This window comes from Nematolebias whitei, chromosome 22 (genome assembly GCF_014905685.2).
Source record: "Nematolebias whitei isolate Nwh7 chromosome 22, NemWhi1, whole genome shotgun sequence".
NCBI lineage: Eukaryota > Metazoa > Chordata > Actinopteri > Cyprinodontiformes > Rivulidae > Nematolebias > Nematolebias whitei.
This window is the reverse complement of record NC_056519.1, coordinates 8714589-8729250: the sequence shown is the minus strand read 5'-3', so window position 1 is coordinate 8729250 and position 14662 is coordinate 8714589. Positions and strand designations below refer to the sequence as shown.

At 41.0% G+C, this 14662-nt stretch overlaps 1 protein-coding gene across 1 annotated transcript in view; it reads right to left on the bottom strand.

The window, feature by feature from the left end:
• Positions 1–5695, bottom strand: part of mdfic (MyoD family inhibitor domain containing) — a 20830-nt gene extending 15135 nt beyond the window's left edge. Inside the window, exons 1-3 of the mRNA XM_037695681.1 lie at positions 5436–5695; positions 5058–5210; positions 3359–3463 (exon numbers count right to left, since the gene is read on the bottom strand). Coding sequence (XP_037551609.1) covers positions 3359–3463; positions 5058–5142 — 190 coding nt within the window. The 5' untranslated portion in view covers positions 5143–5210; positions 5436–5695. The remainder of the gene's footprint in view (positions 1–3358; positions 3464–5057; positions 5211–5435) is intronic.
• Positions 5696–14662: the final 8967 nt, after the last annotated feature.

Sequence of the window (14662 nt, the reverse complement as noted above, 5' to 3'; positions counted from 1 at the left end):
TATATATATATATATATATATATATATATATACTATTTGAAAGCTTCTTCAACCCCTTCAGATATCTGCTGCACAAGAACTCTTAAAGCTCGCAGGTCAGTTGGTGTTAAAGTAAAGAAAATTGTTCTCAAATAAAATATAAAAATAAGTGAAACCCTCCTCCATAATCAAAACCCATGTGTGTACATTTTTATCTAATGTGCACTTAAAAGACTGCAGCCCATGAATTGAGGTATGCATATCTAATCAATTGGCTCAAGTGCTTTGGATATCTTACAAGAAAAAAAAAAAAAAAGTCTTGGGCACTTTGAGTAAAATATGCTAATTAACACACTTGAAATTTCCCATATGAAATCTATCTGCACCAAGACAATGAGAAAATAATTACAACAGAGGTAGAATTACAATGACCATTTTAATCAACCCCTACACTAGCATTTCACCCTATTTATACCGTTTTTGATTCCATGACCCACTGGCAAGTAATCACTTGAAAATTATGGTTTGGTTTATAATAGGTCTATGCTTTGGACACATTATTTCTGCAAAGACAGGGCTCCAGGGATTACAATAAAGATATGAATCTTGCAAAACAACAATCAGCATGCAGTGATGGAAGTAACTGGAAAAAAGACCCGGAGAAAAGCAAACTGACATAAGGTTAAAAGCCTTAAAATACTCCGGGCACTTTGTAAAAACCACACAAGGCAGCTGATTTAACAAAGAAAAAAAACAAATCAAAGCTTGTAATAAAAACAATGATAAAGACGCAAAAGTTAACTCTGCCAGACATTCAGAACAAAAAAAAAATTATAATAATTTTGTACACAAATCTTGATTTTTGACTTTCGAGTCATTTTTGGCAACATATGACCTTAACCTATTAAATAATTTCTTTTAAATTTAGTAAGGGTCACAAAATTCACTTCAAAAAGGTCAGCTCTCAGCATAGGTAATAAACCTGTACATCTGCACATGCCATCAAACAGTCAAATTGGAGATTCACACAAAGGCTAAACTAATGTCTTTATTTTAATATAAAGTGTTGTACTTTTCGACCCTCGTTTCTTACTAGTTTCACTTAGATAAGAAAAAAAAAACAGACCTACTCCTCAGAAGCTACTAAGGTCATCTCTATCAACCACAGAACACATTAAAGGAAAGAGTTTCACAATCTGGTAAATGACGTGATGATTAAACTCCTAAAACTAGTGCAAGGTGGAAGCAATTTATTCCGAGGTGGTAGATGAAGAGCGAAGACCCAGTGTGAAGGAGATACCGGCTGCTTGAAAATCCAGAACGATTATCCTGAGGAATGTGTGCCTCTCTTTTCGAAATACTTTTCCAAAGAGCCTAAGAATGGCAGATTTACAGAAGAACATCTCACCAATGAAGCCCTCTTTTTAAAATGTCTACATTGTACTTTTTTTTAGCAATCCTGGATTCAATCAGACTTTTGATCTCATTTTAATGATAGTTTGGCTTTTCCTTGCTCCACTTTAAGCTGTGTCCTATCACTGTGTTTACTACCCTTTCCTGCAAATGCATCCCAATTCCTCCAAGGCCCACTTTCATTATTGTGCAACCACTGCCATGTTTGAGTTCCAGTTTCAAACGGACCGAGTGATTCAACGGACAACTTGTCAAAACAAAGTTATCACAATCAGTGCAGTTATCAAAACATCATAAAGGGCTTCCTGTTGTTGAGAAAATTCCCTGTCCACATACAGTACACAAGCTTTAAATCAGACAGCAGTGGTGGGAAATAACACCATGAAGGCTGACGTGGGCAGACAGATGATTTCTTATTGATTTCCTGTTTCTGTTGAGAAGAGAGCCCTCAATAACCTCTTTAAGAATGTGGCAGCCCCCTAAACACAACAAAACTGGAGTGTGCCTTTGCGAGATTAAAGATATGAAGTGACTTTGATCACAACATTGCTGAAATTAAAGAAAATCGTATCTTTGTCCAGAAGTTTTATACAGCAAACTCTCCCTTCCATGCTACTACAGTAAACAAGTCACTGTTCTGTAATTAAACTTAATAGCAACAAGAGGGGAAAAAGTTTGAAAGGAGGTAAAGGGTACTCTAGAAAAGTTAATAACTTGGAAACAAAGAAGCTGTTGTCAAGAACGGTGTTAAATGAAAACACAGCCCTTACTACGGAAGCAATCAGCCTCCGTTAGCCCATGTTGACACATCTGAGTCCTCTTAGGAAAAATGAAACACACATACACAAAGCTTTTAGTCCATTTTACTTCAAAACCTGCAATCTATATCTTAGCATCAAGTGGAATTACTGTGCAACTAGATTTAATTAGAACTGCTAACTCAAGGAGTTCAAAGCTGAATGGCTGTTTAGCAGAACCTTGCTGTGCACTGCTTTGCATAAAACGTGATTAGTTCAGAGTTTTGACAAAGTTTCTCAAGTAAAAAGAAATAAATAATTGGAAAAATCCAGTCAGCTTGAGAAATAGGGGTTTAATTGATGGTAGGACACAACTATAAAGATGCTGCTCATGGGGGAAAAGAAGAGTAGGTAAAAGGATAGCTAGCGCCAAAACAACTAATCGGATTTCCCTACTTCCAAACCACAGGGCTGTGGGTTTGGAAAAAGTAGTAACAAGAAGTCCAAATGAGCCACGTTGTTACCTGACCTGATTGTGGTCTGAATGTCAGAATAAAAGAGTGAACTGCTTTCTAGAAATTATTTACCAGGAAGCAGAGAAGCTCCTATTTTTGTTGACCAAGTGACTCGTGGATTTACACTGTGACATAACAGCAACGTAGAGTGTATGATGCGGTATGATGTGTGTATCACCTGCCGTCTTTCATTCCTGCGTTTTAGACTAAAATTACCTCACGATGAGAAAAAAAACTGGGACCATTTTGGTCAAACCTTGAAAATAAAGTTACAACGTTGCCAGAAAAAATGTGAATGACTCTCAGCTACTACCGCACCAACTTTTAGCTCACCATCTGTAAAACTGACTGCGTTAAAGCTAGTTTTGTGTTTACTGAAATAGATTAGCTGTGGCGACCAGCTTGCTACAGATGCACATCCAGTGATTGCTACTTATTTTGTTAAAATTTGGCGACTGGTTAATGAGATACTTCGCCAACAGATGGACAAACATACACCGGCATAAAATTTACAGCCTGTTTTTCAGCGGCAGGTGATCATAATTTCAGCCATTTATATGTTCAATAACATTGCAACTTGCTGCAGTTAACTTAACCATAAGACATGGAAAAATGTTAATCATTTTAACATTTTCCGTTTAAACAACTCGTCGTTTATCACTATAAAGATGTCCCGCTGTCCGTCCAGTTTTCTCCCTGAACATTAAAACTTACTTCTTACAGGCTCGCAATAATTGGGCTTCTCCGTGGCCACGTGTCCATCAGCAGGTGGCTTCCTGGGAGACGGCTCTCTCTCTGATGATTCACCATCGCAAGCATCTAGAGTCACAAGACGTTAAATATTAATCAAAAAGTTCATCAACAAAACTGCATTATGACTAACAAGTGGGGCTTTGTTTGCATTTTATTATTTTATTTTACGCTACGACAACTCCACTTGGAACAACAGTTGCGAACATTCACTGCAGCATAAGTTCAAGTGGACAGAACCTTGGGGTCAAGTTGGCGTGCGCTCGGTCCGTTTTTGCCAGAAAAAACAATCTTACTGGCAAAACGGCTCAACATGGAGAGCGGGGTGGTTCAGGTGAAGGCCCTGCCAGAGCTCTGGATCTCATTTTCTCTCCTTTCTGCTCCCGGGTATGCTCGAGCTGCCAAAATTCTTTTCCTGCCATAAAGGCTGCATTCATCTAAATTGGAAAAAGTATGTGGGCAAAAAGCAAAAAAATAAAAACACTCTGGGTGATAGCGAAGACAAGACAGGAGGCACTAGTCTCTCCGAGTCCTGTCTACTGGCTTCTTGACTTCAAACCTCCGCTTTCTAATACCCCATTTACAAAGACTTTATTCACTGGTTTGGTGCCAGGAGTCCACAGCTTTCTCAGGGCCTGAAACGGTTCAGTTAAATGCTTTAGTGTGAACATGCTGAGCTCCTACAGAAAAACAACAGCAGAGTTGAATATCTTTGTACAGCAGCAACTCTGAGTGTAAGCACTGACCGATGAAGAGGAGTGCAAAGGTGCACAAGTTCTAGATAGAAATTGGGACATTTCAGATTGGAGCTGACGTCTGAATATTTCGATCTCTTCTCAGAACATCCGCAATCTTCTGAAAGAGTCTCAACTAAACATCCAGCCCAACCAAAAATAAAAATAAATTCACAATCCGACAGCCTGTGTGATTTTCTTACTTTGTCCTACTTTGCTATTTTTTTGACGGCGCAGTAATGATGCTCGGTTAACGGTTCATTGCTTGTTTGAAGAAAAATGAAAAGCGGGTGTGAGGGTAAGCTTATTTTACATGTGATAATCTTAGGGGCAACTGGAAAGTTAATTAAAAACTATAATTGGCTGTGGTTGCTGTTAATAGTCATGAGGGTGTTTCTTCAGACTTTATTGGGGTGGGGGTGACGCACAAACATTATCAAGACTAAAACACAGATTCTGATGAAGTTGCATGAATAAATTTTAAAAATAACATAAGAAAATTGGCAGATTGTCCCGAGCAGGCTGATAAGCGCATTCTATTAGTCTTTTTTTTTTTTTCAGTGTAAAGTTATTATTTTTAAGTTGTACAGTACAATCAAACTGAGTCGAAGGAATAATATATTTATAGCACAGCTTTATTAGCTGTACACCGGCAGCATGAAGAAGAAAAAACACACATAAGAGAGAACTTTGTGCAAAAACAGGCACTTCTTTCACACATTTTGACTTGCCAACCACAGAAAAAATATCTGTGAACAAATGCAACACCTCTTTTGGGTGTTTCTTTTTTTTAATCACTGCAACTTCATGAAATATACATTAAACCTTGAAGAACCACCTCTGGGACCCCCCTGCAATCGACTTTAACCTACATTTAACTGATATATAACTAAAGCCACTGATTAATGGCCTGTCCTGTGCGCTCTTACCGTGTGACACTGACAGCAGGGGACTTGTCTCTTGCCGGGGGGCCTTCTCTGGCCCGTCTGACGGATGGACAGTCTCCTTGGACATGAGACAGTCGTGTCTTCCTCACGGCAGAAGTAGTAGTTCCTCCCTTTTGTTTTCCTCAGCCTTCAGCGCTGAAAAAAAAAAAAATCAAAACGTCTCATTTCCAGACACAAACGAGTAGCAAAACTGGAGAAAAGAAGTGACGTCGAGTGGAAATTTCCCTTCACGCGCAGTCTAAACTTGCTTTGAAAGTGGCTCGCGCGACGTCAGTTAGCTTAAAAAAAATGAAAAGAAACGAGCGCGTGCGATGTATCATTTTAAGCTAGCAGTTGTTTTGTTTATGACGCAGAACTTACCTTTCAAACATGTCAACTCCCTTCAAATCTCGCACTTTGCCATCCCCCTTTTTTTTTATCCCCCTCACACGTAAAAAGTTAACTACGAGGAAAAAAGTAACTCAGCGTCCAGCAGTTCGTCAACTCAAAGTTGATAGAAAGTTGCGGTTTTACTTCTTCCAGCTGTTTTTTGGGCACGAAGACGTCGAAAACATGATCCTTCTCGACGCCTTCCACGCTCAGTGGCGGCAGTTTAGTCAGGACGCTGAAACTTTTTCATCATATCCGGATTCCTCTCTCCTCTCCCTCCGTTTCCCTGTCGGCGGACAGTTAAACGAAGCCCTCCTTGAGGAGATTTTCAGCTCAAAAAATTATTAAAGGGCTGGTCGAAGAAATGTATATAGCTACTGGAGTTTTTTTTTCAGTTAGGTTTTTGCAGGTACTCTGTTCCTGCATAAGAAAAAATAAAAAAAGCCACAAACATAAAAAATTAATTTAAAACAAAAAGGGGGGGGGGGGGGTTCAGTGAGCTCTTAAAACAGGGCTGTTCAACTGGCAACCCGCGAGCCATTTCCGGTCCGCGGGGGCCATTTCCGGTCCACGGGTGACTTCAATCAAGCCCAGAATCCACCCCCAAACATATATATATTGTCCTTGCTGGAATTTTCCTTCCATGACGTGTCAAAGGTTTTAAGTACGGAAGATTTCTGGACTGCAAGCATAACAGTTCATCGTCTAGACCCTTCTAGTATGAAGTCGTGCTGTTGTAACAGAAACAGTAAGCAAGCTGTCTTACTGACATATGCAAGGCCTTATCTCAAGAAAAACATAATCCTGATGGGAGCACATGTTTTACAACATGTATATTCATTTCTGCACTGATTGTCACATTCCAGACGTGTAAACTGCCCATGTTAGAGGCATGTATGCACCTCCATACCATCAGAGAGACAGGTGTTTGACCTGAATGCTGGCAACAGGCCAGATGTTAACTTTAGTGCAGAGGATGTGGCGTCTGTGGTTTTCAAAATGATTTTGAAATGATGATCCGTCTGACCACAGAACAGTTTTCCCGCTTTGCCTCAGTCCATTTTAAAGTAACGTCGGTCGAGAGAACGTGGTGGTGTTTCTGGGTGGTTCACTCGTGACTTCTGTTTTGCATGACAGAGCTGCATTCAGCATTTTGGGATGGCATGGTGAAATGTGTTTACGGACGGTGGTTTGCAGAAGCGTTCCTGAGCCCAAGAAGTGATGACCAGAGCAGAATTACTCTGTCAGCTCCCTGCAGCCACATCAGAGCACCAATCAGCCGCATCTTAGGATCATCGTCTTGATGATCAGGGGCATAAAAGGCTGCAGAGGACGTCCAGTCAGCACTGGAGCATTACCTGCCAATGGTAGTTGTGTTTCTATCCCTTTTACTTGTGATCAACTCTGTCATCCTCCCGTTTCCTGGATTTCCCTCTGTGGACCTCCTGTGCCTCCTCAGCTCCCTCCACACCTTCCTACAACTTGCCTGCCTCCTACCTAGAATCATTATTTGGGCGTCTACCTTCTTCAATCTGGAACCATTGGGTCACCCTTCCCCACGTCTGACTCCAATCCCTACCGTCATTTGGAGAAGAAGAAGCATTATCACCCCTGCTGATACATCATTAACCCTCCTCCTTCAGGGTTCCAGCTCCTTCCTTTGTGCATTTGATGACACCCCTCACCTTGAAAATAAACTCTGAGTCTTAGAGTCTGTGCGCTGCAGTCCTTGTATCTGGGTATAGCTGAAATCGTTACAGACCTGTTTTCAGTGCAGTGGCTCCTGAGGGTCTGAAGATCACGACCATCCAACTTTGAGTTTTAGCCTTGTCCTTTGAGTCCAGAGATATATCCACATTCTTCAAGTCTTGTGAAATTATGAACTGAGTACGATATCCATCATCTTCCAAGTTTTCCATGGAGGAACATTATTCTGAAATTGCCCCACTGCTTTTAGAGTTTCTCCACAGCCTGCTGAACCTCCGCCCAGCTTTACTTCTGTAAGATTCATCCTCTTTAAAATGTGTTTTGTTTTTTAAAATACCCAGTCCTCTTACGAACTTGCTACCAATTAATCCAATTAGTTGGAAAACTGTTTCTCCAGCTGTTTATTTGTTGTACTATCTTGTACAACGTTTTGCTAGCCCTGTCCTGTCGTCGTTGCGATGTGTTGTGGCCATAAATTCAAAATGGTCTTGATTTTTCTGAAAAATGGTACGATTCCTTAAATAGCTGCTATGTTTCTTGTGTTCCTTCGTTAATTAAATACCAGTTTATGAGATTTGCTAATTATTGCATTTGTGTTTTGATGGACTTTTTGCAGACTTTTCCAACTTTTCCAGGACTGGGGTTGTACAATAAAACGGTTATGTTTAGAACTTTTTAGCAAACTATTGAGCATTGTTAAATAAACTTAATATTAGCGTTTCTTTAAAGTTCATTTCTACCATTGTCATTAAATTTGCGATTCCTGCCTGACAAAGAAATATACTTCAGCGTAGCCAGTTTTAATAAAACAGAGCTTAAACTTTCATTTGAGGAAGAAAAAACCACTCATGACACAGCCTCGGAAGTATTTTGATTTAAATCACCGCAAAGTGAACGAGCTCTGCTTGAATCTATAAACTAGGGGGTTTAAACTCTTTCAATAGAGCTGTACAGTTTGAAGTTTATACAAACAAACAAAAAATATTGAGAATATGACGCCAAACCTTGTTGATCTTGCTCAATTTCAATTATTTACCCCAAGTGAAAAGCACCAAGCCGTGTGCTCTGCCCTCTTTGGAGTCAGTCCTGTTAACGCAGAGTCCTGCTGATTGTCATCGCAGCTATTGAACCCTATTGGTAGCAGCATAAGTGAGATTTAAGCATCGGTAACATGAGTGTGGAGGTGATTGATGTGAAATATGCCCTCCCTCATTGACTGCATGAACTCCATTTTCTGCTCCTAATGCAGAAATCACTCCGGGTCCCCAGCATAATGATTTACGATGAATCTGTGTCAATGTTGAACTCGGCAAACCCCACGTAATCCATCTTGCAGATATACCTACCTAGCCCACCCTACCTCCACCCAGCCCGTCCCCTGCTGTCACAATGGGGGGAAACGTACGGAATGCAGCTCTCTCTACATCTATAAGTGTTGAATCCATTACAGGGCTGATGTGTAATCACAGAGGACCTCTGCGGCCTCTCAGACTGTAATTACTTGGATACGGATCCTCCCCTCACCACATCCCCATGAGCGGCTCAAGAACTCCATTAACCAGCATGCAGTGCTTTCACTTACTACTTGGGTGGAGGAGACTGGGGAAGGTTTTAAAATGCTAAAAAAAAAAAAAAGGCACTTAATTGAACATCTTCAGCTTCTTGAACCCTTTTAAACTGACTTAGTTATAGCCATTTATGTGTCGGCTGATGTCGATTAGCTGTGACAGCCATCTTGAATCAGTTGTGAATTTAAATTTAAGCTTTTTTTTTTCTGAAAGTTTCATTCAAACCTGTCCAGTTAACCAAGTTGACTCAAATATTAAATGGTAAATAACTTGTACAACAAGTAGCAAGTAAAAGAGTTTCAGCTACATCCTCATCCAAATTATAGCACTATATCTGTACAACTGACTGAGTTAGAGCCACTTTTCTGTTTTTTTTACATTCGCTTGACTAGGAAGGCTATCCTAAATCTGGTTCACTCCAAAAGTTAATCATTTATAGATTTGCATCTATTAGTTACTTCTTGTAAGTTTCATTAAAAGCGGTCCAGTGGTTCACAAGATATTTTGCTAACAGACAGACACAAACACAGGGCAAAACATTATCACTCGCCTTTTGCCTCTTAAGGACAGATGAGCATCAGGATCACAGCAAAATGCTGTGACAACCCACCCCCACCCCTGGCCGCCCCCACCCGGTGCAACATGGCTGCACCGTGAAATCAACCCCTGTTGTCAGTCTTTGTACCTTGCGTAGCGACGCCGCTGTTGCTGCTGACAAACATTATCTTGTGTGTGATCATGTGCATAGTGTCATCCCTCCCTCCCGCTCCCCCTCTTGTTTCTGTTTTTTCTAAATAAGTCAAAGTGAAGCTGGCTGTGTAGACGCAGTAGGTTGTCACACTGTGTCAAGCGCCGGTGTCAGCCTGGCATCTGCTGCCGTCACATCTCACAAGACACGAGGAAGCGTCTCTGTTGACTTCATCTGTTTGTTTGGCAGCCTGCCTGATTGCCGGAGTGTGTCGTGGCGAAGAGGAGCTCAGTCGGTGCACGCAACGCCGACAGGCCTAATCCTCCTTTTCCGGAAAAAAAAAAAAAAACGAAGAGGGAATCAGGCTCCAAACAAACAATGCAGCTGCAAGCTCCTGTGATGTCCTTCAAATACACTTTGAAATGTTTGTGTGGATTTTTATTTATTAATTAAACCAGGTAGCTGCCACCTTAAGATCTTACAAATTGTTTTGGTGCTCAGACCATATTTTAGAGACGACTCGGCAACATTTAACTTAAATGAACATTAAAATGTTCAGTAGATATTACAGTATTTTGAGTACTACCACACTAAACTTTACTTCAATAAGTTGGTTGAGTTGTGTGAATACTTCTGAAGCATTCACACTGCTGTGATCCAGTTTTCTGCCGTACATTTTTCAGCATCTTTCTCGTTTCACAATTTTTGTGATATTTCAACAAAGCATAAATCAAAACGTTCAGCTCTTTCACGCTATGACTTTTGGTATCGGTGCAACTTTAGCTTTTTGAAATATTTAGCCTTTTCTGCCATTTTTTTCCCCTCATGGGAAATGAACTGAGCTCATTTTACTTTAGATCTGTTTACAACCTTTTACTGCTCCTTTCACCTCTTGTTCTGGTTCAGCTTCTTCCAACTTCCTTGTGCAAATTTTAACTTTTTTCGGCTACTTTCAGCTGTTTTGTGATCCTTTCAGATTCTTTCTGCTAACTAAAACATTTTTCTGCTTCTTCTAACTTATTCCATTTAATTTCAGCTCATTATACTCCTTTCAGCTTATTTATGCAAGTTTAAACTTTCTGCCATTTCAGCTACTATTTAGCTTTTTTAAGCTAATTTTAGCCTTTTTGGCTAATTCCACATTTTTTGCACTCATTTAAACTTTTTTCAGCCTAAATCGAGAAAAGTGTGCTCTCTCCACTCCCTTCTTGTAATTTAAGCTTCTTTCTGTTGTTTTAGCTACTTTTCAGCTGCTAATTTCAGCCTTTTTTCAGATAATTTCCACTTTTTGTGCTAATTTCTGATTCTTTCAGCATAATTGGGCAAACATGTTCTTTCTGGGGCAGCACGGTGGCGCAACTGGTAGAGCTGCTGCCTCTCAGCGAGCAGGTCCCTGGTTCAAACCCCGGTCCAGGGGCCTTTCTGGGTGGAGTTTGCATGTTCTCTCCGTGCATGCGTGGGTTTTCTCCGGGTACTCCGGTTTCCTCCCACAGTCCAAAAACATGCATGTTAGGCTGATTGGTAACTCTAAATTGTCCCTAGGTGTGAGTGAGAGAGTGAATGGTTGTTTGTCTCGTTTGTCTCTATGTGGCCCTGTGATGGACTTGCGACCCGTCCAGGGTGTACCCCGCCCCTCGCACAGTGATTGCTGGACATGGGCACCAGCGACCCCCGTGACCCAAAATGGAATAAGCGGGTAAAGAAAATGGATGGATGGATGGATGTTCTTTCTGCTTTATTCTGCAAATTGCAGCTTGTTCTACCTTTTCAGCTAGCTTTTTAGCATTTAACTTAATTTCAGCTGTTTTCAGATATATTCATGTTTTTCATGTTAAATTTCTGCTACTTTCAACCTAATTAAACTTCCTTATGCTAATTTCAGCTTTTTATACTCCAAGCTTTTTCCTGATAGTTTCAGCTTTTTCTGCTCTTTCAGCTACTATTTAGCTCTTTTATGCTAATTTAGCTTTTTCAGCTAATTCCACTTTTTTTTTTCCACTTCCTTCTGGTAGCTTAAGTTTTTTATTTATTTAGCCTTTTCAGCTATTTTTTGTTATTTCAGCCTTTTTTGGCTAATTACCCAATTTTTGTGCTAATTTTTGTTTAATTAAATCTAAATGAGCAAATATGTGTTTTTTCTGCTTTCTTCTGCTAATTTAGGCTTTTTCTTCCATTTCAGCTATGTTTCAGCACGTTTTTAGTTAATTTCAGCTGTTTTTCAGGACGTTCTTCTGCAGTCAGTGGCAGCCGCACCTTAAATGGGCTTAACTGCAAAGACTAACCAGCTGTGGATGTACAACTAGTGATCACTGCCTTGTGGTTTCATTAAAATCCGTTCAGTGGTTCAAGATATTTTGCTAACAGTGCAAACTAATGAGACTCTGCTGTTTCGATGGGGTCCAAGTTTTCACTTTAATTTTCTTACCAGGTATAACTTTTCCAAAAACTGAGAGAAAAAATGAGGAATGGCTTCAGAACATTTGTAATTAGGCCTAATGAGCTTGTGCCTTTCTCCAGCTGCGGTTCTGATAGAAATGCAGAAGTTGACCCACCCTGCCCTTGCGTCGACTTTAATGGCCAGGCGAAAGAGTTTGGGGTGTCGCTTTGAACAGCGAGAACCGGCACCTGTACCTGATCAAACCTTCAAAGATTTCAGACTGAAGTCCACGCGGAGTGAAAAGAACTTAACAAGTTAGGCTTTTAGAAGCTGACCGTTACACCAGCCGAACCCTGCCGACCTCGCATGATTAATAGCATCATGTTACGTCCCCCCCCACCCCCCACCTTCAAGCAAAAAGGATTGTTTGAGGCTGTCTGATCAAAACCTTGTATTGGACTTTGCGTTCGGCAGAATCCTGTCTGGACGTCCATTGAACGTGGATGGAACATACAATAAATTGATCGGCTCATTAACTATAAATCTCCCACTGATCAGAATGAAACCTGCTGCAGGGATTGATTAGTGCCTCAATGCAAATAAACACCCCGGCCCTCAAAAAAAGACAAAACTGTGGGAGCTGGAGAGTGGATGACTTTGTGCTTGTAAAGCCACACATCTGGAGTCCAACCACAGAGTGAGACGAGTGCACGTAATCACTGACGAATGTGCTCACAAAAGCACCAGACCCCCATAAATATGTATTTTTTAGGGGGGGTTAAAGAAGCATAGCAGGTGACTGACAATTCAAACTGACATTAAAAACAAAAGTCGGCGAGCTGTCACAACAACATGCGCCAGGCGATGCGAAAACCCACATGTGAGAGGTCTGAGTGCACCGCAGCCTTCGAGAGGGTTCAAAACGCCTTCCGCCAGAGAACACGAGATCAAAGCTGACACCCATCTGAGATGAATTTAACTTTATTGACAATCACTGAAAGCCACTGAGACAGCAGGTGTTTGACCCATCATTCAGGCTCGTTGCCCCGTTGTGGGCTGATAAAGGTACATTTTAGTTTTCAACTAATTTAAAGGTTTATCACCTGAAGGTAAAAATCAGTGGTTCTATCTAAAACCAAATTATCTTGTTGGTTATTTAGATTTTAATCAGTGCAGGGCTACTAATTAATCTCACTATTTTGGTCAATAGTGCACTTTTGGAACATTTCAACCAACTTATCAGGTTATTTTACTAATACTGCAAGTGTGGAAAAGGTTTTTCTATCAAGTATATGCATCAGCTGAAATGTCAACCAAATAGCACTCTCTCTCTCAGCTACCAGCTCCTACTGGGTCAAAGCTCAGATACAGGGTCACTCCATCTATCTGTGCAGTTCGGCTGGTCGTCAGTTCGGGTCTGCCATGGGAGGAGGACTGGTTTGACCAGGGAACTTGGTGGGATCCCATTAAGTGTTTGCCTTAAGGTAGCTCAGCTGATGAGAAGGTCCGTGGGTGACAAGCAACACCTACATGAGCTTATCTTAAGGCGTCAGGTCCAAATGATGTAGGATTCCTAGGTTTTCCAGCCACACTCACTCTCTCCACACCTGAAGCAGATTGGGAAGGACTTCTCTGCTGACCATGAAAGTCCCTGCCAGACGTTCTCCTGGCACTGGGACATAACCTACCAACTGCTAACTAATGGACAGCCGGCTAAATCTGTTTCTTAACAGTAATTAACAAACCTTTATGTGATTTCCTTCAGCAAATTCCAAGTTCTGCCTGCACGAGTCTTCCAAGACCTCCTCACATCTCTCCTATGGATGGGTATGGTCCCTTCAAACAAGCAAACAAGTACCTGAAATCAGCAACGCTCAATCAGGAACAACCTGCTCCTCTCAGCTGTTTTTGTTTTGTTACATTTCTTCTATTAACTTTTCATTTTATATGCCTTTCTATGAATGGCTACTGTTGTCTGTACCTTATCTGTGTTCTTTGTTTAAAACAGGTCTCTCTTATAAATGAGTCCTTGAGGCTCAATGAGACTAACCTGTAGAAATAAAGGTTGAATTAAAAAAATAATCCCCACCTTTGGATCTTCAACTCTGTCCCCAAAAAACCCCCAGAATGAATGATCTACTGTTTCTCAACCATCGCTGCAAATCAAAAGTCATAAGATAGTCACCTTGACCCTTTTCCCTTCCAGCCCTGAAGCTGCTGCACCTGTAAATAAAATCACTTACCTGCTGTACACCTGGCTCCGTCTTATTCTCAGTCTGCTAACTTGAGGTCAACCTTAACCATAAACATGATAAATGAACTGAGAACAGTCTTATACAGTTCTGAAAGATGATTTCAGGTCAGAGTTTGCCAGAAAACGCATCCTTCTCGTACTCCATGTGTCTAGTTTGGTGTATATGATCAGAGATTATATATATAAAGATGTAGCATTATTAGTTTTACATGTCATAAATGGGCATATGGTAACAATTTTCAAAAGTACATCCCACTATAGATGAAAATTTTTGAAAAAAAAAAAAAAAAAATTAGTAATTTGGCTGAGCCTTTCTTAAAATCTGTGAATGTGGCTACTTGATTGGGCGATAGCTGCTGTTTGCAGCTTTATATTGAGAACTGTGGAGAGCGTCCTGTGCTCCAGGGTCAACTGTGGTACGGGAGCTGCACAGCTGCGGAAAGAAAAGCTTTGCAGAGAGTGGTGAAGGCTGCATGGAAGACTGTTGGAGTCAGCCTCCCCACCATCACAAACATCTACACCTCCAGATACAGGAAGAGGGCCACCTGCATCATGAAGGACCCCACTCACCCAGCACATACACACTTTTTACCCCGCTTCCCTCAGGAAGGAGGTCAAGGAGCA